This window comes from Micromys minutus (genome assembly GCF_963924665.1).
Source record: "Micromys minutus genome assembly, chromosome: 2".
NCBI lineage: Eukaryota > Metazoa > Chordata > Mammalia > Rodentia > Muridae > Micromys > Micromys minutus.
This window is the reverse complement of record NC_137971.1, coordinates 23582861-23610115: the sequence shown is the minus strand read 5'-3', so window position 1 is coordinate 23610115 and position 27255 is coordinate 23582861. Positions and strand designations below refer to the sequence as shown.

The following is a 27255-nucleotide window of genomic DNA, read 5'->3' as shown; positions in this document are numbered from 1 at the left end:
TCTCACTTTCAGCCTAGACTGCTTCTTTGACCCGCTTTAGACTCTGGCTCTTTCACTGGGAGTGTCAGGCAGCCTACGAGAGCTGGTGGGTTCCCTCTGCAACTCACTGGCCACAGATGCCAGGTCTTGCAGGCCCAGGAAGACTCCCCAAATCCGAGCGATCATGTCATCTGACCTGCTGTCGTGGCCTGCCTTTAAAATGTTATTGGTGATTTACTTGTTTCAAGTAATGGCCACAAATAAGAAGAAAATTCCAGTATGTGGGGCTGTGTTCTGGTTTGTATTTATAAAATATTAACCATCCAACATATGGACTTCTGATCCAGTCAGAGCAGCCCCAGAAAGACAGGCCCAAGCCTTGGACAGGCAGGGAGTTCTCTCACCTCACAAAAGCCAAGCTCCCAACCACCATTTCTTTTCGGAGAGAGCTGAAGGGCACCTCCAGCCTGAGCTGCCTGGGTTCACATTTATTTTTTTAATGATACAAGCAGTCTGTTTCAAACATTCCCTCTGACCTTGAGTTTCAGGTCAGAGGATTTACCTGGTTTGCCTCAGGAGGTTTGTCTTTGGATTCATTTCAAGAGAACCAAAAATATCTATGAGGCGCAAAGCATGATGGTAGGAACTGGTTCAACAAAGATGAACAGCAGCAGAAAAGGGCCCTGCCCTGGACAGAGCAAGGGTTCTATCGACAACGACTGTCTTCATCAACAGTGTGGCATGGGCATGTCCTACAGGACACTAGTAAGAGATACTGCAGCAGATGTGTCCATTCAGAGAACTTACAGAGCAGAAGCCAGATCTAGTTGGAGGACTGTTTTTGTCCCCCCCCCCCCCCAAGAAGCAAGGCCATGGCGCAGACAGGCCAAGTTCAGACTCATTGCAAAGGAGCAAGTGAGTTCTGAGTTAGAACACGAGGTTGGAGTGAATGAGTCACACCAGCAATCCTCTGCCTGCTGCGTAGAACACAGAAGACCTAGCACTCTCATTTATTTTCCTATTGGTCTAGAAAACTTCAACCCTAAAATGGCTTAAACTCTTGTGTGCCCTAGGCACAGGAACTTATCCTTTAATATACAATGAGGTAATGGGGACAAGGAGAGTGCTCTCACCTATATTAGGGGCAGTATATTAGGGGCTGGAGAGATGGCTCAGTGGTTAAGCACACTTGCAGCTCTTCCAGAGGGGCTGGGGTTCTTTTGCCAGCACCTAGGGTGGCTCACAATCACCTGCAACTCTAGCTCCAAGGGATTCTGTGACTTCCACGGGCACACACATGTGACACACATATATACATACAAGTTGAAAAATACATTAAGTCTTAAAAAAATAAGAAACTGCATCAAAAACTAAAGAATCAATCTTTAAACATTTTTGAAAATTGAACTTCACAGAGAGAGGAGAGGTTCTTTTCAGTAAGCGAGTGATGGCAGAAGCACTCTGAGGACTGGGCACAGGTGAAAACATGGAGAGAAAGTGTCGAAGACAGAGCTCCTGCTCAAATGTAGAGCTGGCCCTGCAAATGCACTTGCTTACTGCCCTGGATTCCTAAACATGCCACTTGGAGTCAGACTATATTTACTACCTGGGGCTGGAATATACATTGGTTCGGTGCATTTTCAGCTTCTTACTACACCAACCACTGCTTCTTGTGGGCTGGCTGTGGTGAGCAGGGGTGGGAGGAGTTGGGAATGAACAAGAAAGCGAGATGACTAAGCGGCAGCAGCCCCGAAATGGAGACTGGCGGAGCACTTTCTGTAGGGCAGTGACGGGAGATTAGGTACTAAAGCTGTTTATGTAACTACACTCTCTTCATAAAGAAGGCCTTGTGAGCTCTGCCAGTCTGTCCTTCCAGTCACTGTCAGTTCTAATAAGCACCTGGCCAGGGAAAAACAGACCAGACTGGGAGTTTAGAAGGAACTGACCAGACCAGTTGGGTGATTTTATTATTACTAAGCACTGCATTTTCATGGAGGGCATATTATTTAACACTGACTGATCCTAGGACTTGTGCTGGCGCTTGTGTGTACTGTCTTACCTAATCTGAAAAACCCAGGGAGAGGCACTACCTCAGATGAGTACACTGAGGTGCAGGGATTAAATTACTCAGTGCTGCATGTCAAACTGTAACTGTTGGCACCTCTTCCCGATGCCTGGTATCTCCGTGTATTTGTTACTTTTCTTTCACCCTCAGACAGCTGGTCAGTTGTGTTTTCAGCAGACACGTCCCTCAGCCATGTCCTCAGGCCTAAGCTCTGACACTAAATCCTTTTCTCCTCTGACTTGAATGTGCTCAGGTTAGTTCCTGACTTGGCTGACAATACATTTCTCTCTGTAACAGTTTTCCCTCAAGACTATGGGCATCTACTCTATTTAGAAGGCAACCCAGGATCACTGTTAGCATTCAATAATTTATATAGTTTCTCATAGCTGTTTTCCCCTCCTCCTTTCTCCTCACCCCTGTGTGGGTATGAATGGGTGTGACTGTGCAAGCCTGTGTGTGTGTGTGTATGTGTGTGTGTGTGTATGTGTGTGTGTGTATTTGTGAAAGCCACAGGTCAACTTTGGGTGGCCCTCTTCCTGGTCTGATGCTTGCTGGTTGGGCTAAATGAGCTGCCCAACAAGCCCTAGGGACCCTCTTGTCTCCCCACTTCCTGTGCTGGGATAAGAGGCATATACCACCACACCTGACCTGGTTTTCGTGGACAGATATCAGGTCCTCATGCTTATGTGACAAACAGTTTAGTGACTGAGTCATTCCCCTGGCCCCAGGTTCCCATTTCCAATCCTTTTACTTAATAAATCTACTCTCTTGGTCGTACCTTCAGTCTTGATCCTACCAAAACCCTGCCAGTCAGTCCAGACCCAAACTGAAACATCCTCTCTCCTTCACCTGCCAAATTTGCATTTCATTTCCGTTTCTGAGAGGTGCTGTCTTCCAAATAGAGTCCTCATGAGTTCTTCCAACTTCTCTGGATTAAGCACCTGCCCTTTCCTAACACCTCTGCCTGAGCACAGTATGTACCCTGTGACCTCGTACACACTGTGTCTATTTCTGTGGTTGCTCAAGTTTTCCCTGTGGCTTACATGCCCCGAATGCTGTTCTCCTTCCTGTACAGTTCCCCAAAATGTAAATGGTTCACAAAATCCAAGTTCACAGTTCAACTTTAGTACAGTGCCGAGAAGACAGGTGTTTAATGAAACCCCTGAGTGGGAATGTACTATGATCTCAAAAGTAAGAACAGAAGCTGCTCCATCTGTCTACGAGGACAAGACCAAAAAAAAAAATAATAATAATAATAATAATCGCGTTGTTACAGCACAGTGCAGTTTCCATGACTTCACAAGAAAGCTACTCCCTGGAATGAGAACTGCAAGTATATAAAATATTAATATATATTCACAATTCACCAGTGTTAGTACTGTCAGCCAAGACCTACATTTATGAGATGAAAATAAAAGAATATTACTCAAAGTATTTGTTATAGAGTGTGAAAGATTAAATACATGCTAAATTCACCAGGCTTCCTGACTGATCAGTTTACATAACCCAGAAGGTAGAAAAACGTGGAATCTGAGACTAGAACAACACTGACTTATTTCCATTCAAATTATCCACAAGGGGGAAGATGACATTTGCAAACCTGTCTTTCCAGAGTCAGATTTTGGACCAACTGAAGGAAAATGAAATAGGTGTTACACTCCAGCCCACCATAGTCACTCGGCAACCTATGTCTGCCCCCTTCTTCTTCCTCAAACAGTATCACCATCGCTGGCTGGTTCAAAGTGGATCTGAATCCACGTGGCCTGCCTTATGCCAGGCTCACAAATCATGCTGGTATTACGTAAACCATCACAACTGCATGGCTTAGTCACAAGGTCAACAAGCGAGCCAGCTTGCGTAGCATAGAAAACTCCAGGATTGCAGCTGAAACAGCTGCTCAGAAGCCTATGCTTTGGGTGCTCAGGAAATGGCTCTATACTAAAGAGCAGCAGCTGATGTTTCCAGAGGACCTGGGTTTTATTCTAAGCACCCACATAGCTGCTGTCACCTGTCTGGACTCTGAGTCACCAGGACATACATGATGTATAGGCATACAAGCACAGAAACACACACAGGCAAAATAACCACACACATAAATGAGAATCAACATGTTATTTTAAAAAAAGATGTCATGCTTTTCTGAACGTGGCAGTCTTCACCTGAGTCGCTCTGAGTACCTATGTCTAGACTGACAAAGTCTGCATCAGGTGCCCAGGTAAGCTGTGGATTACAGCCTCCTCCATCGCTGGCATCTCAGATTCTGGAGGGTTTCAGAGGCACATGGCCATCTTCTGCCCAATATCTGAGGTTGGCTGTTGCCCTGTGTTTGCCCAGAAGCCTCTGCCAACGATGGCGCAGTACAGCTGCTCTCCATGGTTAGATTCTCTGTGTGGTCCCTCAGGTTCCATTCCCTCCTGAGGTTAGATTACAGCGGTATCAGGAGCAGCTGCTGTGTGCAGAAAGTCCAGGGTAGGAAGACATTTTTATAGCTCTAGAGGCAGCAACTTTGGACAAGAGACATTCTCCAGGAGACACTGTGAGAGATTATACTAAATATCTACCCCTACATTTGTTGGACCAAGCTATCTTCCTAGATGTAGCACTCACAGCTCTGTGCTCAAGGAAGGAAGAGCAAGCTTTTCCTTTATTAAGCAGTCAAGAAACCCAGGGCTCTGCCTTGGGGATAACTTACGTGATAGCCAAGTGCAAACACAAACTGAACTAATCAGATTTCCTCTCTGGAACTCAACTACAAACACTGAGCTTGAGCACAATTACATTACACTCGCAGCAGTCTAACGGAGAATTAGCTCCCTGTGTTCACATCTGCGCTGCCCACCACGCCACCCGCTCACAGCAAAGCTCATCCAAATCACACTCCAGGGACAACGACACCCCTGAGCAGAGCTCCCATCTTAGTACCTGTGATCTATCCAGGCAAAGAACTCAACTATAAGGCATCTCATCCAGGTACATAAATGGTGAGGTGGCATTTATAGGTAATCCTATGGACACAAAACTATGGACACAAGACAACTCAGACCTACCACAAGCTTAAGACAGCTCTTTGGAAAGACTCCCACTTATGTGAGAACAGAGGAACAGGTTATATAGCCTAAGCATGCCTTCTCTCTTAGGTAAAAATGAATTTAAACATTTACTTCCTTTATATACTAAGTAAAACAATACCAACTATAAATAATCCAGGGTCAAGTCAGTCTAATAAAAACTGTACAGCAATTAAAAGATATTCTCTCCTTTCTATTTCATCTTTAAATGAAGGGCAGGTTAGACTAAGATGATCTTTAAGGAACTTTCCAGTTCTAGAAAGTGATGGACTTTTACTCTCTGAGCAAGTAACAAAACTGTTCGGCACTTGTAAAGCTGTAGTTCATTCATTTAAAAACATTTGAGGCAAATGTGCCAGGGTTAGGAGGCGCTCAGTACAGAGCAGTGAACGAAACAGGAAGAATCACCGGGCTCTTACGTTCTAGTTTGGAAAGCGGAGGATAGGTACTGCAAAGAAAAGCAGGCTGAGCTACGAAAGAAATATGAGGGAAGCGGTGGACAGAGGGGCAACTCCTTTAGATACAGAGTTAGCAAGACTGTTGTTGTTAAGTTGACATCTAATCAGAGGCCTGAAGGAAGAAAGCAAGCATCATATTCAGAAACCTGGGTGAAAAGTTTCAGACAAAAAGAAGTACCACTGCTCTAAGGGGATTCTTCTGTCCTGTTCAAAAGACGGCAGGGCTGGGTATTATGGTATATCTGTAATAGAAGTACTCAAAGACAGTAGGACTTCAAGGTCACCCTAAACTCCCATATGGGACTCTGCTAAGATTGGCAGTGATGGTGGGAAGCAGCCAAGATTCAGCCAATCAGGTTGGATAGAAAAGAGACTGAGCCATTTCAGGCCCATGATTCATACCACTGTGGCCCTGGCTTCTGCAGAGGTCTATTATTTGCCAAACAAAGAAGCAGAAAGGTGAGTTCACAGCTGCAATATGCCATTTAGAATTAAAGAGAACTAAAGAGAAAACTTGGTGCAGATGTCCAAATTAGCATAAACTTCACAAAGAGAATGCTTTGGGAAACCATGTGGCATCAAATCCGGAGTCATTAAGATTTTCATCTCTAGTTAAGTAGTTCTAATTTAGCCTAAAGGAAACAACTTGAAAGAAAAAGACACAGACAAGAATACATGAACATAAGTGTTATTACTAATGGGTTAAATTACCAGCAAGCAAATAAAGTAGGGTATGGAGTACATGACAGAGCCAACAAAAGTCATTAGATGCTTGTGGGGAGATGAGATTAAGATGTGAACACAGACTGACCTCAGCAGCCATGCTCCTGTTCCTGTGTACAGACAGACGAGTGTGCAGGACTAAAGCCTACGAGGAAACACGCTGCTGAGCTCTGCTGAGGAGGCACCGTCATTCTTGCTGCTCACGAAGTAACACTCGCTCAACGAACACCAGACTGTTTTCTTCTGGTTCCGCTGCTCTGCCCACTTACTGGGTATTTATAATGCCATGTATTTGACAAGAAGGCCATAGTCATCTCTATTTTATCATCTTAGTAACCGTTGCTATAAACTTTACTGTTCTTCATTTCCCTCCCTCTTCTCAAAAAAAGGTGACTTGAGACACATGCTCCCAACAGCCTGACTATAAACCAAGTGCCCATTAGGAATCTCCTCTTAGATCAGATATAAGGACAGACCAAACTCTTCGTCAATCATCCACACAGCAACCTGATCAACAACGCTAATTAGTAAACCATTTAGTGGGAGGAATTTCAACACACCTTGCCACTGAATTTATTGCCACCATGACCATCACCACCAGCTCCATCACCAGAACCAGTGACCTCTTTCCCCCATTCTTGTAATATCTCATTGCTAGTATCCTAGCAGGAAAACCACTACTCTGCCCAAACAAACAATCCTTCAGTCATACCTGGGTACCATGCAAAATATCCCATCTACAATTTCTTGTTTAAGCATAAGAAACCACATAAAGGCATGTGTGTGGTTTAAATATGCTTGGCTCATGGGAAATGGCACTACTAGGAGGTGTGGCCTTGTTAGAATAGGTGTGGCCTGGTTGGAGGAAAAGTCTCTGTGTAGGTGGGTTTTGAAGGCTCTTACTGCACAAGTTCTGCCCAAGATGTAAAAGATACCCTCCTCCTGACTGTCCATGGGAGACAGTCTCTCTTGTTGGAAGAAGTGTGTTACTGTGGGGGTAGTCTTTAAAGCCCTAGCTCATTCTCTGCCCATTTTAGAAGAGAGTCCTCTCCTGACAGCCTTCAGATCAAGATGTAAAACTCTCAGCTCCTTCAGAACCATGTCTACCTACACACTGTCATGCTTCCTACCATGATGATAATGGAATGAACTGTAAGACAGCCCAGTTTAATGTTTTCCTTTATAAGAGTTATCTTGGCCATGTTCACAGCAATGAAACTTAACTAAGGCAGCATAATCATTATCCTCATTTTTGGATGAAATTTGGGAAGATTAATAATTTTCCATCAAGGTATGGAACGGGATTTCCCTGCAGGTGGTCTGTAGTTCAGATTTGTGAATATAAGTTACTCAGCCTATATCAAGATCAAGGCTCTGACTTCACTCAACCTTAAACTATCTCAAACATGTCCATCTCTGTGACATCCTTATTTCTTTTTTTTAAAGATTAATTTATTTTATGTATGTGAGTACTGTAATTGTCTTCAGACACACCAGAAGAAGGCATTAGATCTCATTACAGATGTTTGTGAGTCATCATGTGGTTGCTGGGAATTGAACTCAGGACCTCTGGAAGAGCAGTCAGTGCCATCTCTCTAGCCCAACATTCTTATTTCTAAATGAGACAATACAACGCAATTAAGAACTATGGACTCACAGCTAGGTATACTGGTATGAGCCTGTAATCAAAGTATCTAAAAAGTTCAAGGTCAACCTCAGGCACATATAAAGTTCAAGACCAGAATGGGCTATTGAGACCTTGTCTCAAACTTTCCCCTCTCCCAAACAAGAGAGATGCCAGAGATATAGCTCCTCTGGTAGAGTCTTTTCTAGCATGCATGAAGCCCTAGATTAAATCATCAGCATGACACCTGTAATCCCCAGAACCTGGGAGGTATAGCAGGAGAACCAGAAGTTCAGGGTTGGCTACATAGCATACCTTAAGTCTAATCTAGCATCATGGGATCCTGTCTGATGGAGGGAAGAAGGAAAGCCTTTGACTTCAAAGAGCAGGCTGTTTTAGCTCAAAACACAGTGCTATCTATGACCTTTGACAAATTACTCTCTTCTGAACTTATTTCTGCTTCTATAATATGGCAATGATATGGTGGGGTGGTAGTTTGAATGAAAATACCCCCACAAGCTCATATATTTAAAGTTTTGGTACCCATTTAATGGAACTGTTTGGAAAGGATTAAAAGGTTTGGCCCTGTTAAAGTAGGTGTGGCCTTGCAATGTTTCACTGGGCATGCATGAGCTTTGAGGTTTTGGAAGCCTACATCAGGCCCAGTCTCTTTCTGTCTGCTGCTAGCAGATATGATATAAGCTCTCAGCTGCTACTCTAGTGCCATGCCTGCCTTCCTGCCTCCATGCTCCCTGCCATGATATTCATAGACTAACACTTTGAAATTGTAAGCAAGCCCCCTATTAAATGCTTTCTTCTATAAGTTGCCTTGGCCATGGTATCTCCTCACAGCAGTACCTACTTTGAAAATTTGTGATGATTAAATGAGATTAAGAATGAAAATAGTAATTTATTTATTGACTGGGTCACCATAAGCAGCCAACCTAAATGAAAATAAAGCTGATCACACTCCCCTGGCATTTTCTGCCAGTTCTTTTTCTACCTTTCTCTAGAAGTCAGGATTTTACACATCCCACAGCAATCTCTTCTGAATCCCTAGAATAATTTTACTCCCTTGATATGGATTACAGATTGGTCCACAGTTTAAAAGAATTATTATTTATAATACCATGTTATAAACACAGAATTTACTCCTTTGAACCCTCATTATAGCGCCATGAAATAGGTACTATTTTACTCTTTCTTTGTTGGCAATACAACTAAGGCACAGAAAGGTTATATATCCAGCCTAGGGCCATGCAAGAAAGGAAAGCCCCATAAACCTAGTGTCAGGATTCATACTTTACCATTCAACATTTCATATTGGTATCTTTGAGTACCTCTGAGAAAACGAAGCTATTTAAAATCAGGAATGGTATCTTCTCTAGATCCCCAAAAGACCTAACATGGACTCCTTCAGAGACTCCTGGACACTAACATCTATACCCTGTTTGTGCCAGGGCCCTGTCTCTTACCACCCCTTTGTTCCCTCCCTCCCTCTGCCCTCTCCTCTTTCTCTTATAATACTGTGTGACTGTGGTACAGACCTCCCACACTGGGCAAAGGCCACGCTTCTAGGCTTCACACCAGCCCTTCCCATCTATTTTATTTTGAGACAGAATCAAATAAACAAATCTTTTAAAAGAAAGAAAAGGAGTCTTTAAAAAAAAAGGGGGGGGTGGCTGGAGAGGTGGCTCAGTGGTTAAGAGCACTGACTGCTCTTCCAGAGGTCCTGAGATCAAATCCCAGCAACCACATGGTGGCTTCACAACCATCTGTAATGAGATCTGATGCTCTCTTCTGGTATGTCTGAAGATAGCTGTAGTGTAGTTATATATAATTAATAAATAAATCTTTACAAAGTGTATACTATATGTAATGCACATATGTAAAAGCTAAAATTTCATACAAATCTACATATTATAAGAAGGACATTTAGCAAAATGAATATTTTTCACAGATATACACTTGGGATGATAATTTGAATGTGAACATAATATATAATTAATTTCCTTTTTATTCTTCCAATGACATTTGACATCTGTATGCAAGAATGGTTTTCATAATCTTCTCAGTCTGACTGCTTTTGTAACTATCACTCTTAGACACACTTTTCACATGTGTCATTTTGTAAAATGTATAACATGTTTCACAATGTGATGACCACATTCACTCGTTGATAAAATTCTGGATCACAGTATGTCCCAGCATACCTGACCTGAAAACATCTTTACATATACAACTTTACATAGTGTAGCTCACAAGGTTGGGAACACATTCTTCCATTGAAATAATTAGTATAGTGGTTTTTATCTCTTCTGATGAATAAGCTTAATTTCAAACTGTAAAAATGCTCTGAACCAGATATTGTTGTGTGCCTGTAGCTCTAGCATCTGAGAGGCCGAGGCAAAAGCATGCTGAGTATTCCGCCAGCCCGGAATACAAAGTGAAATAGGTCTGTCTTTACAAAAACTTAACATGATATTAAAGGCAACAAGTAGCCCTGCAGTGGCTAACTTCTTCTCATGGGTTTTAGATCGAGGGGATGGTTAAATGAGGAAAAAAAACTGAATAAAATGGGCATAGCAGGAAGCCAGTGGCTTCCCTAGCTTAAGCTCAAGTTTGACTCCTGCACAGGGCACAAGAAAGATAAGGATGCTGAATTCCTCCTCTTAGATGAGGAATATTACACAGATAATGTATCACAAGTCATTTTCCAAGATGAATGGCGCCCCTGAAACACGGGCTGCAGAACATAACAGAGGAAAGAGAAACCCGTTCTCTTCAATGCAAAGTGCCCTACTCTATGACTCGCAGAACACGCCCAAAGCAGACATCAGCACACGTGTTCCCCAGGTTCTGCAGGAACTATAAACTGATCAAGAAGGCAATATATTTGTCAGGACTTGAGAACTTGGTGGGAGAACCTCTCACAAGTTAGGAAGCCGGCTGATGTGAAGGCTCTTTTGCTAGCTAGTTCTCCACCTCCCACTTAGCATTCAGCGGACAATGGGCATACTGCACAGAGTTATTCTTTACACACTCACTTTCCCAAGCCCGGGACTGTGAGATCTATTTAAAAACAAAAACCACCCAGCTATAGGAATACACATAAAACTAAATTTTACACTTACCATTGCAGGCATCCCTCAAAATCCTAGGAAACTATAAACTTAGCAAAAAGCTCCTCTATAACAGAATTTAAAAAAATCTCACTGTTAATAAAATCAGGGGCCTCGAACACAGTACACTCCTGGGGAAATATCTCCAAATGAAACCATACCTGGTGATGATCACTGTTATTTTACTTAGGAAAATAGGGCCAATGGCTATTTCAAGACTTGTAAGGCTGTTATGTGGAACTGTCTGGCGTCTGACAGACAGAGGGACATCTTGAGTTCATTACCTTTAGGAGGGAAGTATGACTTGCTCTCAGCTTTATGAGGCCAGTCCACCACGAGAGGTCCAAACCTGCGGAAGCTGGCAGTGATCTCATCTACAAAACAGAGAAAGAATTTAGTAAAAAGGGGGAAAACCTGCAACCATGAGAAACATAAAATGTATCTTTTCATTAAAAAATGTTTTAAGGGATTTCCCCACCCCACCTTTTGCATTTATTTTCTTTTGAGAGCTTTTCTAAAGAATCTCTCAGAAGTAAAATCTGCAGAGTAAAAATATCATTGCTAGGGAGCGTATTTAGCTATTAGCTTCTCATCATGAAAAGCATGTTTTAACTCCAGCTCAGCTCTTTACCTTTTACTGCCAATAAATGTAATAAGAAACTTGGAAGAAAAAAATCTAGTTCTAGCTAAGGTGATCTTTATGTCATGTAAAACAGATTTCCAAAACTGAGGATATTTCTGTATTTTTAGAAAAAAAAGGTAAAGATGCAGAAGATGTTTCAAATATAATCTCACAAACAGAAGAGATGGCTCGGTGCATAAAGGGCCTTGCTCTGAAGCCTACAACCCAAGTTCAATCTCTGGGACTCACATGAGAGCAAGAAACTCTTACAAATTGTCCTCTGTCCATGTGCTGTGACATAGGCATCTCACCCCAAATTAATAAATGTAAACAGAAAATCATATACGTATAATCTCATCTGTATTATATCCACTTGTATGGAATCTCTAGGATTATTTTAGAAACAAATGATTCTATTGAGAAGGGACAAGCATAACCAAGTAGACAGCGCTGGTTGGTGACACGAAAGGGTTAAAGTCAATTGTCTCTCTAGTGTCTCCATACTGTCCTCTTTACTAAGAGGCATTCAATGGTTTCGGCTTAATTACTTAATCTTTCTTTCACTGGAAGGAGAAGACTGTGACCTTGAAACACCTAAAGTGTAGGTTGCTATTCCCTCAGTACTGTTAAGAAATTTACGGTAAAGAAAAGCTAATATTGTGTGTTAACAATATTAAGACAGATATGAGGACAGTTAGAGAAAATGAAGTTCTGGCCACCTACAACTTTAATGGAGTGAGTCTGAAAGAGCACATCCCAAACCTATGAGAACGGCAACAGTGTAAGTTAGCTTTGTCATAGTTCAATTTCATTGCACATTCAACAAGTGTTTGCTGACGCTGGCTTGGAGAAGAGTCGGGGGCTGGTGACACAATGCACAAAGGTCAATCTCTTGTAAAGTTGTTAATGAATGCGTATGGTACCTTCGTCGATGTCAGGAGGAAGGCCTCCAACAAACACCTTTCTAGAGTATCGTTCCACTCGTTCTCCGTTTTGACACCGAGTGGGAGAACTTAAGCCAGATGATAAGGCCTGATCACCATGGCTGTCATCCAAGAAGGCTTCTTCAAAGGGAAAGAGAGAAGACCGACCTGAAACAAAGTAGCAGTTTCTATAATCAGAATGGCTTTCCTAGAGAACAGTGCTCTATCAGAAGCCCATGTACAACTGAAGCATAGAGAACACAATATACCACGAGGCACGGCTTTTTCAACTGAAAACTTAACTGAAGATCACCAAGTACAGCCATGTTTGCATACAACACTGGAACGACTGGAATAATATCTAAGGATGAGGCGTCAAAACTGCATCTGCTTTCCTTGATAAAGAAAGATCACTGCATTATACTCACAGTCCCCATTGCAGCTAAGTGTATGTCCTCTAAAGAAAGGACGCTCTCACCAGACCTCATGCCTAGCTGAAGAGCTGCGGGCAGGTGATGGCCCCAAGGGGAGGGAAGATCATTTTTCTGTGGGGATGTGTCCAGTGGCCGGTGAAGGACCCACACCTAATGTAGCTGGATTCTGACTTATTGGAGGAAAAGGCCCACATAAAGTTGGGAGGTCCATGTGTTAGGGGGTCTGGAGGAGAAGGAGGGATAGGATTAAAATAATTTTATAAGTATATGAAATTCTCAAAGAATAAATAAAAATATAATGCTAGTAAAAGAGTATACCCAGGAGAGGGGGGTGGTACATGTCTTTAATCCCAGCACTTGGGGCAGAGGCAGATGGAGCTCTGTGAGTCTGAGCTACACACAGAGAAACCTCGTCTCATGAAACCAAGAAAAGGAGAATGTACCTATAAGTTATATTTTCCTTTCTTAAATCATTTTTGAAAGTACATAGGACAAGCAAAATAAATATTGCTCCACGATCTTTATCTGCTCTCTCAGGGTTTTAGTTGGAAGGCTAGCTCTGAAGACAGAAGGTAATGTTGTTGTCTCTTCTAATAGCCGAGCCAATGATAGTTTTCCTGGCATCAAAGGGACAGCAATTTGAAAATAAACACATGTAACAATATTGGACAGGGTATGTAAGTGAAAACACTAAATCAAGATATAGTGATATAGGGTGTGTGTGGTCATCACATATTAACACTGTTACTCTAGACTGCATTTTAACACACACACTCTCTCTCTCTCTCTCTCTCTCTCTCTCTCTCTCTCTCTCTCACACACACACACACACACACACACACACACACCAATGCAGATCATGATGGCTCATGGATTTAAGCACTTCGGAACTCAGAAGCAAGAGGATTTCTGTGAGTTCAAGGCCACCCTGGTCAACACCGTGAGCTTCCCTTGAGCCAGGGCTATAGTGATGCCATTTCTCAGAAAAACAAACAAGTGGAAAATAACAGCAACAACAAAATCCCTATAAAGTTCTTTTCCTTTTTGTTTTGTTTTGTCTTTCTGTGTAGCCCTGGCTATTGTGGAACTCTACATAGACCACACTGGCTTCAAATTCACAGAGATCCGACTGCTTCTGCCTCCCACTTGCTAGGATTAATGGTGTGTGCTGCCATGACTAGAAAATTTCAGTTTGGCCCAAATTACAAAATAATTTTTCTTCTTTGAGTCTGTAAGTTCCTGGTAAAACTCGCCACCAGTTTTTACTGTCTGAGGGAAGGTGGTAAGGAAGAATGGGGAAGAGAGGATAAGGAAAAGGAGGAGGGAAGAGGGAAGGAAGGACAGCGGAAGAGGGGAGAGGAGGAGGGAGAAAAAGAAGAAGAGGAAAAGCAAAGGAGGGAAGACAAAGAGTCCATCTCTCAGATAAACCGACACACTTTTACAGAAACAAGCACATGAACGTCTACTCAGCCGTCCACTTCCCTGAGACCCAGGTTTGTGTCACTATAGCCACCATTCAAGAACAATATAAATAGCCTTAGAAAAATGGTAAACATTTCTTTTGCCAAAAAGTAAAAACACTGCTAATAAAACCATGTTATATTACAAGCAACTCAGCAGTATAAGCAAGGTACTGTTTTGAAGCTTGGAGTCAGTGAAGGCCAAGGGTGGGGATAAGGAGACACTGAAGAGTTATTCATTCTTTCCAGCGTGGCTCCAAGGACAGTTTGTCTCTCTGTGCCACCTATCTTTATAGCCCAGTCGGAAGGGACAATAGTAAACTCTCATCCCTCCACGACTCTTGATCACAGGGAGTCAAAGAAACAAATCTGCAACAACTGCAGGCAAAATGAGCTTCCCGCAGACACTTCCCTACAGCAGCCAGTTACATCTGCCAAGCAGTCCACACTCGGCCACATCAGCAGGTCCCACGGAACATCCATTCCCACCCCTCGATCCCAATTCAAGAAACACGAGATGTGCAAAAGACAAAGGCTGGCGGAGAAGAGGCAGAAATGAAAGGAAATGAATGAAATGTGTGTCAGGCTCCGCCTCATGAGAAAGCAAATGCTGCTCTGCAATGAAGAAACAGGGACTTACTTCCAGCACTACCCAGAAAAAGGTAGCAGAAGTCTCTAACATGCAGCACTCAGTGGGAAATACCGAGGGAAACATTTATCCCTTTCCAAGATCATCCAAGTACTTCCTGACAAAGGAGTCCCAGCCTAATGAGGGGACAGGCAAGTAAGTACAAGATAACTGTGAAACAGCGGGTAATGAGAAAAGCCAAGCGACACTGTGGCCCTCCTGTGGTTTGCAGGAGGGTAATTTCAGCAAGATTCTGTGGAGTGGGAATTTGAGTAAAATAACTGATCTTCCACTGAAACCTGCTCCTCTCCTACACACCTTCAGTGTTAATGAGGACCACCTGGGAGGTGGCTCGGTGGGCAACAGGTATACAAAACAAATATGGGACCAAGGTCAGAGCCCCAGCAGCCATGTGGTTGCCTGGTGGACATGGTGGCCACCTGTGGTCACAACCCTTAGGAGGCAGAGACAAGGGATCACTAAAGCAAGCTGGTCAGCTTGACTAGCACAATCAGGAACATCTGGGCTCAAATGTCCTGCCTAAATATGGACAGTTTAAGGTGGAGAATAATCAAGAGAGACAGGTAGCATCAACCTCTGACGTCCACGAACCTGCATATATGTACATATACATCCAAATACATGTGGGCTCTTACACTGCACATTACATATACAGCAAAAACAAAAAACAAAACAAAACAAAACAAAAACAACAAAAAAAAAAACAAAAAAACAAAAAAACCAAAGGCCTTTTATACACACCTGATTCAATCCAGAAACTGAGTATATAGCCTTCATATTCACTCTCTACCCTCCAGCCCCCCATATATACACACAAATCAATTTCTCACTAAATTCTACCAACTCAAGTTTCAAAATACTATTTTACTGTAAGTCCTGTGACCACTAGTCCTAATGCCCTAATCCAAACCACTATCTTGTTCCTTGACTCACAGTCTGAGTAGCTACATAAACCCTTTTCTCACTGATTTCTACCTAAAATCCAACAATGCTTTCTTAAGAGACAGAGGGAGGAAGGAAGGAAGGAAGGAAGGAAGGAAGGAAGGAAGGAAGGAAAGAAGGAAGGAAGGAAAGAAGCTGAAGTAGCGATTTCCCAACATTAATCTGAACATGTAACCATACCCTACACTCTGGACTTGAAAAGCTTTCAATGACCTTCCACTGATTTCTGGATCAAGTACAAAAACATCACTGTGAACTACAATGGCCCCACTCACTTCTTCCCTAAAGCAGCTGGGGCTCTTTGCTCAGTAACCTCTTTAATCAGAGAGTCCTGTGGGTTTCCTGATTACTCTTGCCACAGGTGCCAAGGACATAGTGTTCCTGCTAACCTCTAAGCATTCCGCACTCCAATCATTGCTAATCCTTTTATTTGTATGAGTGTTTTGCCTGCATGTATATGTGGACATCATACTTATGCCCTGGCACCCACAAACTATTGCAGCAGATCCCCTGAGCTATACTTACAGATGGTTGTGAGCTACTAGGTGGATACTGGGAATCAAACCCAGGTCCTCCACAAGAGCAGCAAATGCCTTTAACTGCTGAGCCATCTCTCTTACCCCATAGTTAATCCTTAATTCTCAAGGTCATTTTCTTGTATGGCACTGGACTGAACTTTTAGATCAGGCGCCCTCCAATTCATGCATACCATCCTATGCTTCTCCCTCCAAACACTCTACCCAGTTAACGCCATAGCTTTTCTCGGGTTTTATTGAACATTATGCTTCCCCACCCCATTACATTATAATTTCCATCAGGATAGAGACCAACTGAATCTTAACTATTGCATCTTCTATGTTAGAGCACATTAGAGGGATCAAAGATGTGTTAAATATGAGGAAACAAAACTGTGCAAAGCTGACCATGGTGGTTCACTCCAGTAATCCCAGCACTTGGGAGAATGAAGGAGGAGGATCATGAGTTTAAGGCTAGCCCAGATTACTTTAGTGAATTCCAGGCAAGCCTGGACTACAGCATAAGACTCTATCTCAAAAGAAAACAGTATGTATAAAGACATGCATGCCGCTGAGCATATTCACATATAGCACAGGAGTGTGAGAACACGAGAAACGTGACCATCCCCTAGGAAGGTGGGGCCTTAACTATTACTGCTCTTACCCCTACAAGCACTATTTTCCATATTTTGTATTACAGAGACCGAGGAGAGGAGCGTTAACTGCAGCACAGCGGCAGCTCAACTGAAGAACTGTGAGGGCTATGTGGGATTTGCCAACCTCCCACATCAAGCGTACAGAAACCGGTGAAGAGAGGGTCTGAATTCACCCTTATGGTAGTAGGTGCATCTGGACTGGGAAAGTCAACATTAATCAACTCATTCTTCCTCACAGATCTGTGTTCTCCAGAGTATCCAGGACCTTCTCCAGAACCAGGCTGTACAGGTGGAGCAATCCAACGCTTTAATCAAAGAAGGTAGCGTTCAGTTGCTGCTGACGTTAGGTGATGCTCTAGGACTTGGAGATGCAGTGGATAATGGCAATTGCTGGCAGCCTCTTATCCACTGTCTTGATAGTAAATTTGAAGATTACTTAAATGCAGAGTCTCGAGTGAACAGACGTCAGAAGCCTGATAATGGGGCATTGCTCCTTCAGGACATGAACTCACACCATTGGATATTGAGTTTATGAAACGTTTGCATGAAAAGTGAATATCATCCCATTAACTGCCAAAGCAGACACACTTACGCCAGAGGGATGCCATCTGTTTAAAAAGAAGATAATGAAAGAAACCCAAGACCATAAAATTAAGATATATGAATTTGCAGAGACGAATAACGAAGAAGAGAATGAGCATGTTAAGGAGATGAAGGACGGTTGCCTCTCGCTGTGCTGGACAGGGATACTACCATTGAAGTGAGTGGCAGGAGTCACAGGAGGGCGGTATCCTTGGGGTGTGGCTGAAGTTAAAATGGTGACCATTGTGATGCTACAGTTCTAAGAAATATGTTGGTTGGAACACACGTGCAGGACGTGAAAGATGCTACTAACAACGTGCACGATGAGAACTGCAGAAGCAGGAAACGAGCATCAGTGACTCACAATGGAGAACAACAAGGGCAAAGGGCAACTTACCAAGAGCCTCCGGCACGGACGGAAGGAGGGAACGTGTAGCCAAGATGAAAAGTGGAGGCGTCTGAGATGGAGGTCAAAGAAAAAGTTCAAAACAGAGGGGTTCTGAAGCAGAGCTCCAGCGGCACCACGAGCAAACGAAAAAGAGTTTAGAAGCACAGCACGGAGAGTCAGAGGGGAAACGTCAGTTAGAAGAAGAAAAAGCAAACTGGGGAGCTCAACATTGTATTTTAGAGTAACAGAACTCATCAAGAACCTCGGAAAAGAACAAGAAGAAAGGCAAGATCTTTGAAATGCTAATGACCACCAGTTACGTGCTAGCTGACAATATGCCAGTGTGGAAATCAGTATTTGCTGGATCCGTTTGACCAACTTGCACTAAATTTATCCATAATGACGGATTTAACAGCATGACAAAAATCATTTTTTGTTGTTGTTCTCAAAGGAGATTAAGGTGCCCTGAATTGTCTAGGATATTGTGTACTTAGAAATGAACAACTCTAAGTACCTTTCTACATTTTTTTCTTTTTTCTTTTTTAAATTAAAAAGATGTCTTCAGTTTAATGCAAGAAAACATTTTACTGTTGTACAAGCATGTTCTGGTGGTTTGATTGTTTACAGAATATTCTAAAATAAAAGGACTCTGGAAGGTTTTCACTGAGGATAAATTGCCATAATATGAAGCAAACTATGCTTCTCTATGATAATTATAATACAGAGGTTCCATCTGACACAGCTTACACAATAATGTATTTAGTCTAACACTGTGGACCATATTGATTGACACTTCCATTGTTTAAAAGTACACATGGGAAAAACCTGTATTCTTACGGTATACCTAGATCCTTTTTTGTTGTTTGTTTGTTTTGGCGTCTTAAACACACACACACACACACACACAAATAATTCTCATTTAGTACCCCTCTAGCCAGAATCTCATTACTGCTTCATTTTTGTAATAATATTTAATTTAAATATTTTCCATATATTGGCCCTGCTAAAATAGAATATAGCATCTTTCATATGGTAGAAACCAACAAGAAAACTTTAACTCCCTTTTTACGCTTTATGATAAGTGGCAGTAGAAAAAAAAATGCATTTGTAGATCATTTCTAGGCAAATTGTGAAGCTAATGCCCAGGCTGTTTCTACCTACACTGTCTTGCACTAGAAATGGGGATCATAGCCTCTTGGAGAGAAAAAAGTCAGCATTCCGAACTTAGCTGTATCAATATATTGCATATCTGTATTTTTTTGTTTGTATTGTAAAAAAAAAAATCACATAATAAAAAATGCTGTGACTAAAAACACTTTTAAAAAATGCATTTATTTATTTATTTGTTGTATGTCAGACACACCAGAAGAAGGCATCAGATCCCATTACAGATGACTGTGAGCCACCATGTAGTTGCTGGGAATTGAACTCAGGACCTCAGAAAGAGCAGTCAGTGCTCTTAACCTCTGAGCCATCTCTCCAGCCCCAATATTAAACTTTTAAAAGATTGTTGTTAATATGTGTGGGGTTTTAGCTTGCATGCGTGTCTGTACATCATGTGAATACCCGATACTCTCAGATCTCCTGGGAAGGAGTTATCGATGTTGTGAGTGTCTTATGGGTAATGGAAATCTAACCTAAGTTCTCTAGAGTAGCCATCTCTCTAGCTTTGACCTTGAACTTTTCCTTCTGTCTCCACCTCTCAAGTGCTAGGTGCACTACCACATTTGCTTTTCTGTAGTCTTGGGGACTGTACCAAGTCTCCACATATGTTAGGCAAACACTCTACTAACTGAGCTATACCCTCATAAAACATTTTATACATAGGATTTTTGCACACATGCCCTAGAAACTATTATACTTTAACTCATTTTAAATGTTCTATTTATTTTGTCTTGCCAGAATCAATTACCTCTGACTATGTTATGTCCCAAATCCTACACAAGCTTCTATCCTTTCTACTGGCAATTTGAACCCAGGGAGTAGGAGGATACGTTGAGATTATGAATAAATCAGTGATTATCCATATGGGTGATAGGAAAGTCTTCAACCAGAACAGTGAGAAACTCACAGATATTTGAGACACTTTTGAACAAATAAAACCTTGTTTCTCATGACCAACATAACCACAGCTTCCCCAGAGGAAAATAAAAGCAAGAGTCGTAAAACTCTGGACAGTTTTCAAAATCAGTCATGGGGAGTTAAGACACTTCCCAAGGCTTCAAGTCAATGCCTCTGTCTCAGCAGTAGTATTCACAGTGCTACAGGCCTTAGCAACGGAGGCAGCCTTGGGAACAAGACTGAAAATAGTGAACACATAGGTGATGTTTCTCTAACTGCAAGCAGGAACTAAGAACATGGGCTCCAAACCCAGTCCTCAAATCTACTAATCTGCACCACCCCAGCAATTCCTCTGTTACAGTTCAAGAGCCACTGAATGGTATTATCTGTCTGCAGCAGGTGGTCATCAAAAGACATCTGTATGAAATGTATAAACCTTGGAAACACCCGAGTTAAATAAAGTATACTCATGATTGGAATCTAATCAGCTCTACTGTGATATAGCTGCCTGGTGACTGACAGGTGAGAAACTGCTACAGGAAGCACTTGAAAGACACACTTATGGGGATGAGGGAGGGTTAGAGGTAGGGGTCAGTGGCAGAGTACTTGCTTAGTTTGCATAAGGTCCCCAGGTTCAAGACCCAGCAGAAAAAAAGACTGTCAGTCTAGCTTACATAGAGAACTCCAGGACAGCAAGGACTACATTGTGGGGGGGGGGAGGGAGGGAGGGAGGGAGGGAGGGAGGAGGGGGAGGGGGAGGGGAAGAGGGAGAGAGACATGGAGAGAAGGAGGGAGGGAGAGACAGAGAAACAGACACACACACACACACACACACACACATACACACACACACACACACACGGAGGGAAGGAGGGAGGGAGGGAGGTTGAGAGAGAAGAGTAAGGAGCATTTCTGTAGGCTAGAGTGGTCCTGAGCTCTGACAGCCATCTATTTCCCTCTGCTCTAATCATAAGACTGTTTACTTATTACTTTATAATGTGTACATCTGGGTGTCCGAGTGCATTTGCCCTGTGTCGCAGGTACATATGGATACCAAAAGAGGATGCTAGATCCCCTGGAGCTGGAGTCATATGGCTGGTTGTGGGTGCTGAGAACAGAACCTCAGGCCTTTGGCTATGAATGTTGTTTTGTTATTGCGAGGGGTGATTCTGAAACAGGCCAGTGATACTTTCATTGCTGCAGACTGTCACCAGGGTAAGTTAGTGCAGTGGTATTCAGAACCCATGGGAGGCTATTATCCATGTAGTCATTTGGTTGGCATCTATCCAGACTCAAAACAAATTGTCCCAGATGGGCTGTTTGGCACATGCCTGAAATCTCAGCACTTGGGAGGCTGAGTAGGAGGATCTCATGTCTGAGGCCACGCTGGCCTGCAGAGTATTCCCGAGCCTACCCAGACAGCAAGGCCCTTCCTTAAATGTGAGCAATAGTGACTGGGTCTAGGATGATCCTGTCTCAAAAAAGGGATATATTCTTAGGGAAATTTTAGTTCCTGGACATGTAATTAGTAACTGAAATCTTAAGAAGCTGCATGTGAGCTATGCTACAGTCTTACCTCACTTCCCAGCACCCCTCTGAAATATTCCTTTTCAAGAAAAACATTCCCCAACACCAAAATGCATTAAACAATCCATATTAGGTCCTAAAAGACTTTTACTCCCTTGTGAAGATAGTATAAATCCAAATTAGAACCTCAAGATACTTCCACAGAAAACTTATACACAATATTCCAACATTAGAAAAAGAGGCTTCTTGAGTGTTCTAACTTGGCCATGTGGGTTCCCATCTGCTCCTGGCATATATTCTTAGTTATTGTCCGGAATGCAATGTCTGATCCATAAGTCGGTGAATAATATTTGAAAGTGGCAATGACCTGAAGCTGAAAGGCCTGCAGAAGCAAAGTGTCAGACAACCTGCAAAGTGCTAACAAGCAAGGCAGAGCTTCAAGACTGTCCTCAGCAGAGCTCCTTCCCCCAGCAAATGATGGGAAACCAGAGCAGTGGCCATGCTGTGCTTCTAAACACATTCACACCAGCTCTTGCTGAAGCCCCTGCTAGGACTACAGCTGCCCAGAGCATTTCTGGTCCAACAGTTCCACTCTCAGACCCTTTGGCTCTTTCAGGCAGCTCAGAATCAGCTTAGGAATTTAACAAAAATGGATGATGATAAATAGCCTTCTAAAACTAACTAAAATACCTCCACAGAAATTGAAATAGTTTCTGGCTGAATCTCCAGTCTTCAACTTTGGAGAGGACAGATCACCTATGTGGGTCTTACTTCATAAGGAAGTAAGAGGCTCCAGACTCTCTTACTGAGCACATTTTGTTTGCTTGTCTGGCTTTGCTTCTTTTTTCACATAGGTCTCACCATGTGGCACAGGGTGGCCTCAGACTCTGGAGCCTCCTGCCTAGGCATCTGTCTCAGCATCAGTGTGGGGATAACAATGTCGCCATGCCTTGCACAGAATAAAAACGATTTTTACTTTATATTAAAAAGTGGTATATCCGAGTCATCATAGGCTTACAAGCAAATTCTTATTAAAAATTTTGTGAGGCAGTGTCTTATGATATAGCCCTTGCTGGCCTAAACAAACTACATAGACCAGGCTGTCCTCAAGCTCAGAGATCTGCCTGCCTCTGCCTCCTGCATGTGAGAATTAAAGATGTGTGCCAACACATCCAGTTACAAGTAAACGCAGTATCTACCATAAATTCCTTCTTCTCACTGCCGTTTCAAGTCATGGCATTACCATTCACCCCTCAGCTTCTGCCAGAACCCAAACATCACCAAGGTTGCTTTCTGAGTGACTGCTGCATTTAATCCATCCGCACAATGCCATTCTTCCGATTCTGTTGCGTCCTCTTCTCTAGGACACATCGCACGGTCAATGTCTCTACAACCTCCCTGCCATCACACTAACCTGCGTTCCACCATTTCTTGTCACCTTGACATCTGACTAGGCAATCCACTTTTCTTTCCATTCCTCTCCAAGTGCAGAGTGGTGTTTTTGAAACATAAATTTAATCACTAGGCCCTGCAATGATCTCCTTCCATACTTGGACAAAGCTGAAAATCCCTATAAATAAAAGGCCAGTGAAAACAGACCCCCTTCCTCCCTCCAAACTCCTAACACTCATCAGTTTCAACCACTTCCTTGCCTTGAGTCTTCTTACAGTTTGGTTGTGAGCCTAGTCTTTAACAGCTGAGCCAGCTCCCCAGCAACCCCCACCCCCTTTAAAGATTTTTTTTATGTATGTGAGTATGCTGTCTTCATGCATACCAAAAGAGGGCAATGAATCCACCATGTGGCTGCTGGGAACTGAACTCAGGACCTTGGGAGAGCAGCCAGTGCTCTTAACCGCTGAGCCATCTCTCCAGCCTGTCTCAAGTCTTCTTAAAGACAACAGTCTTAGTAAAACATAACTCACATGTCATATAATTCATACATTTAACCAATTAGAAGTCACATTCTACCTTCCTCAACCACTCAGTTCTAGGCCATCACTCTCCTTTGTGTCTCAGTAGACTTTCTTCTGCAATTTCAGGCGAGTAGAATGCTGTGTGGCTGACATCTTTTCTGGGCATCCTGTTTTCAATATTTGTAGCTATTGTATAGTGCATTATACTTTGTATCAAATCTTTTATACAGGCCAATTCTCCCCCTCTTCCCTTATGAACACTGTTTTATCTGATTGCATGTATGGGCAATGAATGCATGATTGGTACCTGCAGAGGCCAGAGGAGAAGTCATTAAACTATTCCATATTTTTATAAGTTTGAAGGTTTCCATATTTAAGAAAATAAAAACCATACATGGTGGTGTATGCCTGCAATCCTAATGTTCTAGGTAAGAGACTGGGGAACCCTGAGTTCAAAGCCAGCCTAGAACAGACAGTGAGACCCTATCTCCGCAAACGAAAAGTCCCAGGTATCTTCGCATTGTGCTTCACTTTAAATATCTGCTTCTCCATCACTTGAGATAGGCCATCTCCCATTCTTTCCTTCCTTGTACTTAAACACAGATGGAGAGAGGAGAGAACGGACAAGTTAACGTTTCCTGTGGCTCAGGCTGACCTACATTCATTATATAGCCAAAGGCTGGCCTTAAACCCCTAATCCTTCTGCCTCTACCTGCTAAGTTCTATGGTTACAAGCCTACAGCACCTCAGTGGGTCTTTCTAAAGCAATTACTCTACTTTCATTACTGTGTTCTGTAGGCTCATGGGTGATGGTACACATGTGGAAGTTGAGGACAATTCAGTGTGGCTGGCTCCTTTTACATCTTTATGTAAGATCTGGAAATTGATTCATGGTCACCAGACTTATTCATCAAGTGTCTTTACCCATTGGGCCATCTCACTAGTCCCTGGATTTTATCAACTGGATAAAAATGTTTGTCTCTTTAATATTTGTCTCATTTATTTACTCTGTCCTATCTAAAGCAGAGTCCAAGCAAAGTGAGAGACCATGTCTGGAGTAAGATGGGGTAGGCATGCAAACACTTATTGAGGGCACAGGACTACGTTTTCATTTTTCCTTTGCTTCCTCCCACACCAATTTCTCACAACAGTGAGAAGTGAGACAGGATTCCTCTCCCTCTCTTTCCTGTTCCTGTTTCCCATTCCTACACTGACCATTAACACTGAGGAGGTTATAAACACAAACATTACATTCCTCAACCCATGTCTGTTTCGCTTCGGATATTTGTTTGTATCTTTCAATAACCAAGCTCATGGAGCTCGGTTGGCATCAGCATAGCGCCAGGCCTGAACCATGCTCTCACCCCTCTCATAGCTGGCTTGCCACAGAAAGATGCCCTCAACTAAAGAACACACATTTGTTTATTAAACCTTAGAACTTCTGACCATCAGACTGAGTATTGGGGACCCTGGCGAGGGTGCTGGGGTGGGGGGTGGGGAATGAAGAATCTGAAGGGGGTTGTGGCCTCGTGGAAAGAACAACATTATTGACCAACCAAACCCTCCACAGCTCCCATGGACTAGATCACCAACCATGGAGCATTCATTGAAAGACCCACGGCTCCAGTTGCACATATAGCAAAGAATAGCAGGGTCTGGCATCAATGTGAAAAGAGACCTTTGGTCCAGTGAGGGCACGTTTTCCCAATGTAGGGGAAACTAAGGCAATGAGGCGGAGAGGATGATTGGGGAGCTAGTACACCCTCGTGAAGACAAGTAGAAGAAGGGAAGGGAGGAAGGGAGCGGGGTGGGGGAAGAGGATAACGTTTCAAAAGTAAATACAGAGTATCTAATAAAAAAAAAAACTTCTGAGTTAATTAGGTCATCTATTAGAGTACATACGTGTTTATGGCCTAAATATGTGTAATAGTAACTCCAATATTTCTTTAAATTTGCTCACTTACACTGTTCAAATAGAAACTTACAAATTTTCCTTGCTACTATATAACTAGAAAAATTCTGTTAAATATCAATAACACTGGTGTAGAGCTCAGTGGTAGAACACATAATTATCATGCATAACAACTTGGGTTCAGTCAAACACAACAGTGCGCGCGCACACCCCCCACTGGCACAGTTAAGTATCTTGTAGACAGATATCTTCATGAACCCACAAGACCTCATGTTCATGTGAAATCTAAAATTACAATACACAGTAAATGTGTGCGCAGCAAGTGTGGTAGCACCTGCCCGCAAGCTCAGCTCTGGGGAGACTACAAGGAGAAGCATTGCCACAGTGTGGGGAGACCTGTGCACAGTGCATGCCAGGCTACAGAGTGACTCAGAGAGACCCTATTAAAAAGGAGGAGGAGGAGAAAGAAGGGAGGAAGCAGAAGAGAAGCATGTAAGCAAAGATTTTATATGGCATGCACATTAAGCTTGTTAGAGGAAGAATATTCCTGGAGGATAATGTTAAAATTCTTTGATGTAACAGATACCAGTGTCCACAGTAACAGAATAAAAATAAAATAATAAAAGGCTAATAAAAAGGCTGACTCTTAATTCTAGTCTTATTCATTTGCACATAGTTCTCCTCCCCACCACTACTCCTAGTGCTGAGCTACAGCCCCACCTAATCCTTCCTGTCCACTGTTTTCCTCAACCTCCTTCCTCCTCCAGCTCCAACATAGACTTCTGATTCAAAAGCCATTCATCATGACAGCATGGGCCATCTCATCGCCAGGTTTTCCTCAAGCTGGCTTCATGCACACTCAGGACATGACAGTCTCAGCGCTACCCTCTCCTCTCAGCTGAAACACACACTAGGTGTTTGCTTCCAGCTCTTTGCTCAGTATGCAGAGCTCCTGAAATGCTCACTATTCCAGACTTATTAGAAGATTCCCAATCTTTCACATCGATTCCCATTACTTCCTATTCCTAAAGAGTTCACCAACATGCATATATGACACATACGAGTTACAGTAGAGCTCTATTCTCTTCTACCGTGTTTTGAGTTTTTTATGTATTACTGTGGATATGATGTGTGTGGGTGAGGAGCATGCAGTGGGTAACTCTGAGCCAGCCACCCGCTCTTGTGAATTCCTGAGAGCAAACTCATGCCAAACTCGTGTATGGCATGTACTTTAACCTGCTCAATTGTCCTACCTGCCCCTCAAGTTGTAGTCTTAATCATAAGTAGAATGGAGTAGTTAAAATATATCAGTTTACTTTTTAGATATAGTTTGTGAGCAGTCTAGACACTTGATCCTTACACCACGAATGAACAGCATTGCAGAAGTCTATCAGTTCATCAGAATTACATGATACGGGGCTCAGAGGAAGAGGGTTGCACACAAAAGTACTTGCCCCATCCCACATGCCTACATCATTATATTTAAAGAAAGGGATTTTTGCCCCTTCTCTCTCAGAATAGAAGACTAAATAACAAGCACAGATCAAACACTGTCACCTGCTTCCTGTTTCTTCTACCCAGCACCCCCATTCCCTACTTCATCTCTGACAAGCAATCTGCAGACTTAAGGCA

The 27255-nt window shown here is 42.7% G+C and overlaps 1 protein-coding gene and 1 pseudogene across 8 annotated transcripts in view; one reads left to right on the top strand and one right to left on the bottom strand.

The window, feature by feature from the left end:
* The window catches only part of CPEB3 (cytoplasmic polyadenylation element binding protein 3), a 182813-nt gene that overhangs the window by 55654 nt on the left and 99904 nt on the right, over positions 1-27255 (bottom strand). For all 7 annotated transcript variants that reach the window (XM_080911222.1, XM_080911221.1, XM_080911223.1 and 4 more), the window contains 2 exons: positions 12585-12752; positions 11324-11413 (listed from right to left, as the gene is read on the bottom strand). In XM_080911222.1, coding sequence (XP_080767348.1) covers positions 11324-11413; positions 12585-12752 — 258 coding nt within the window. The remainder of the gene's footprint in view (positions 1-11323; positions 11414-12584; positions 12753-27255) is intronic.
* LOC308416933 (septin-7-like) lies at positions 15074-18584 on the top strand (annotated as a pseudogene). Its single transcript has 2 exons — positions 15074-15140; positions 17285-18584. The product of its transcript is annotated as a septin-7-like (transcript).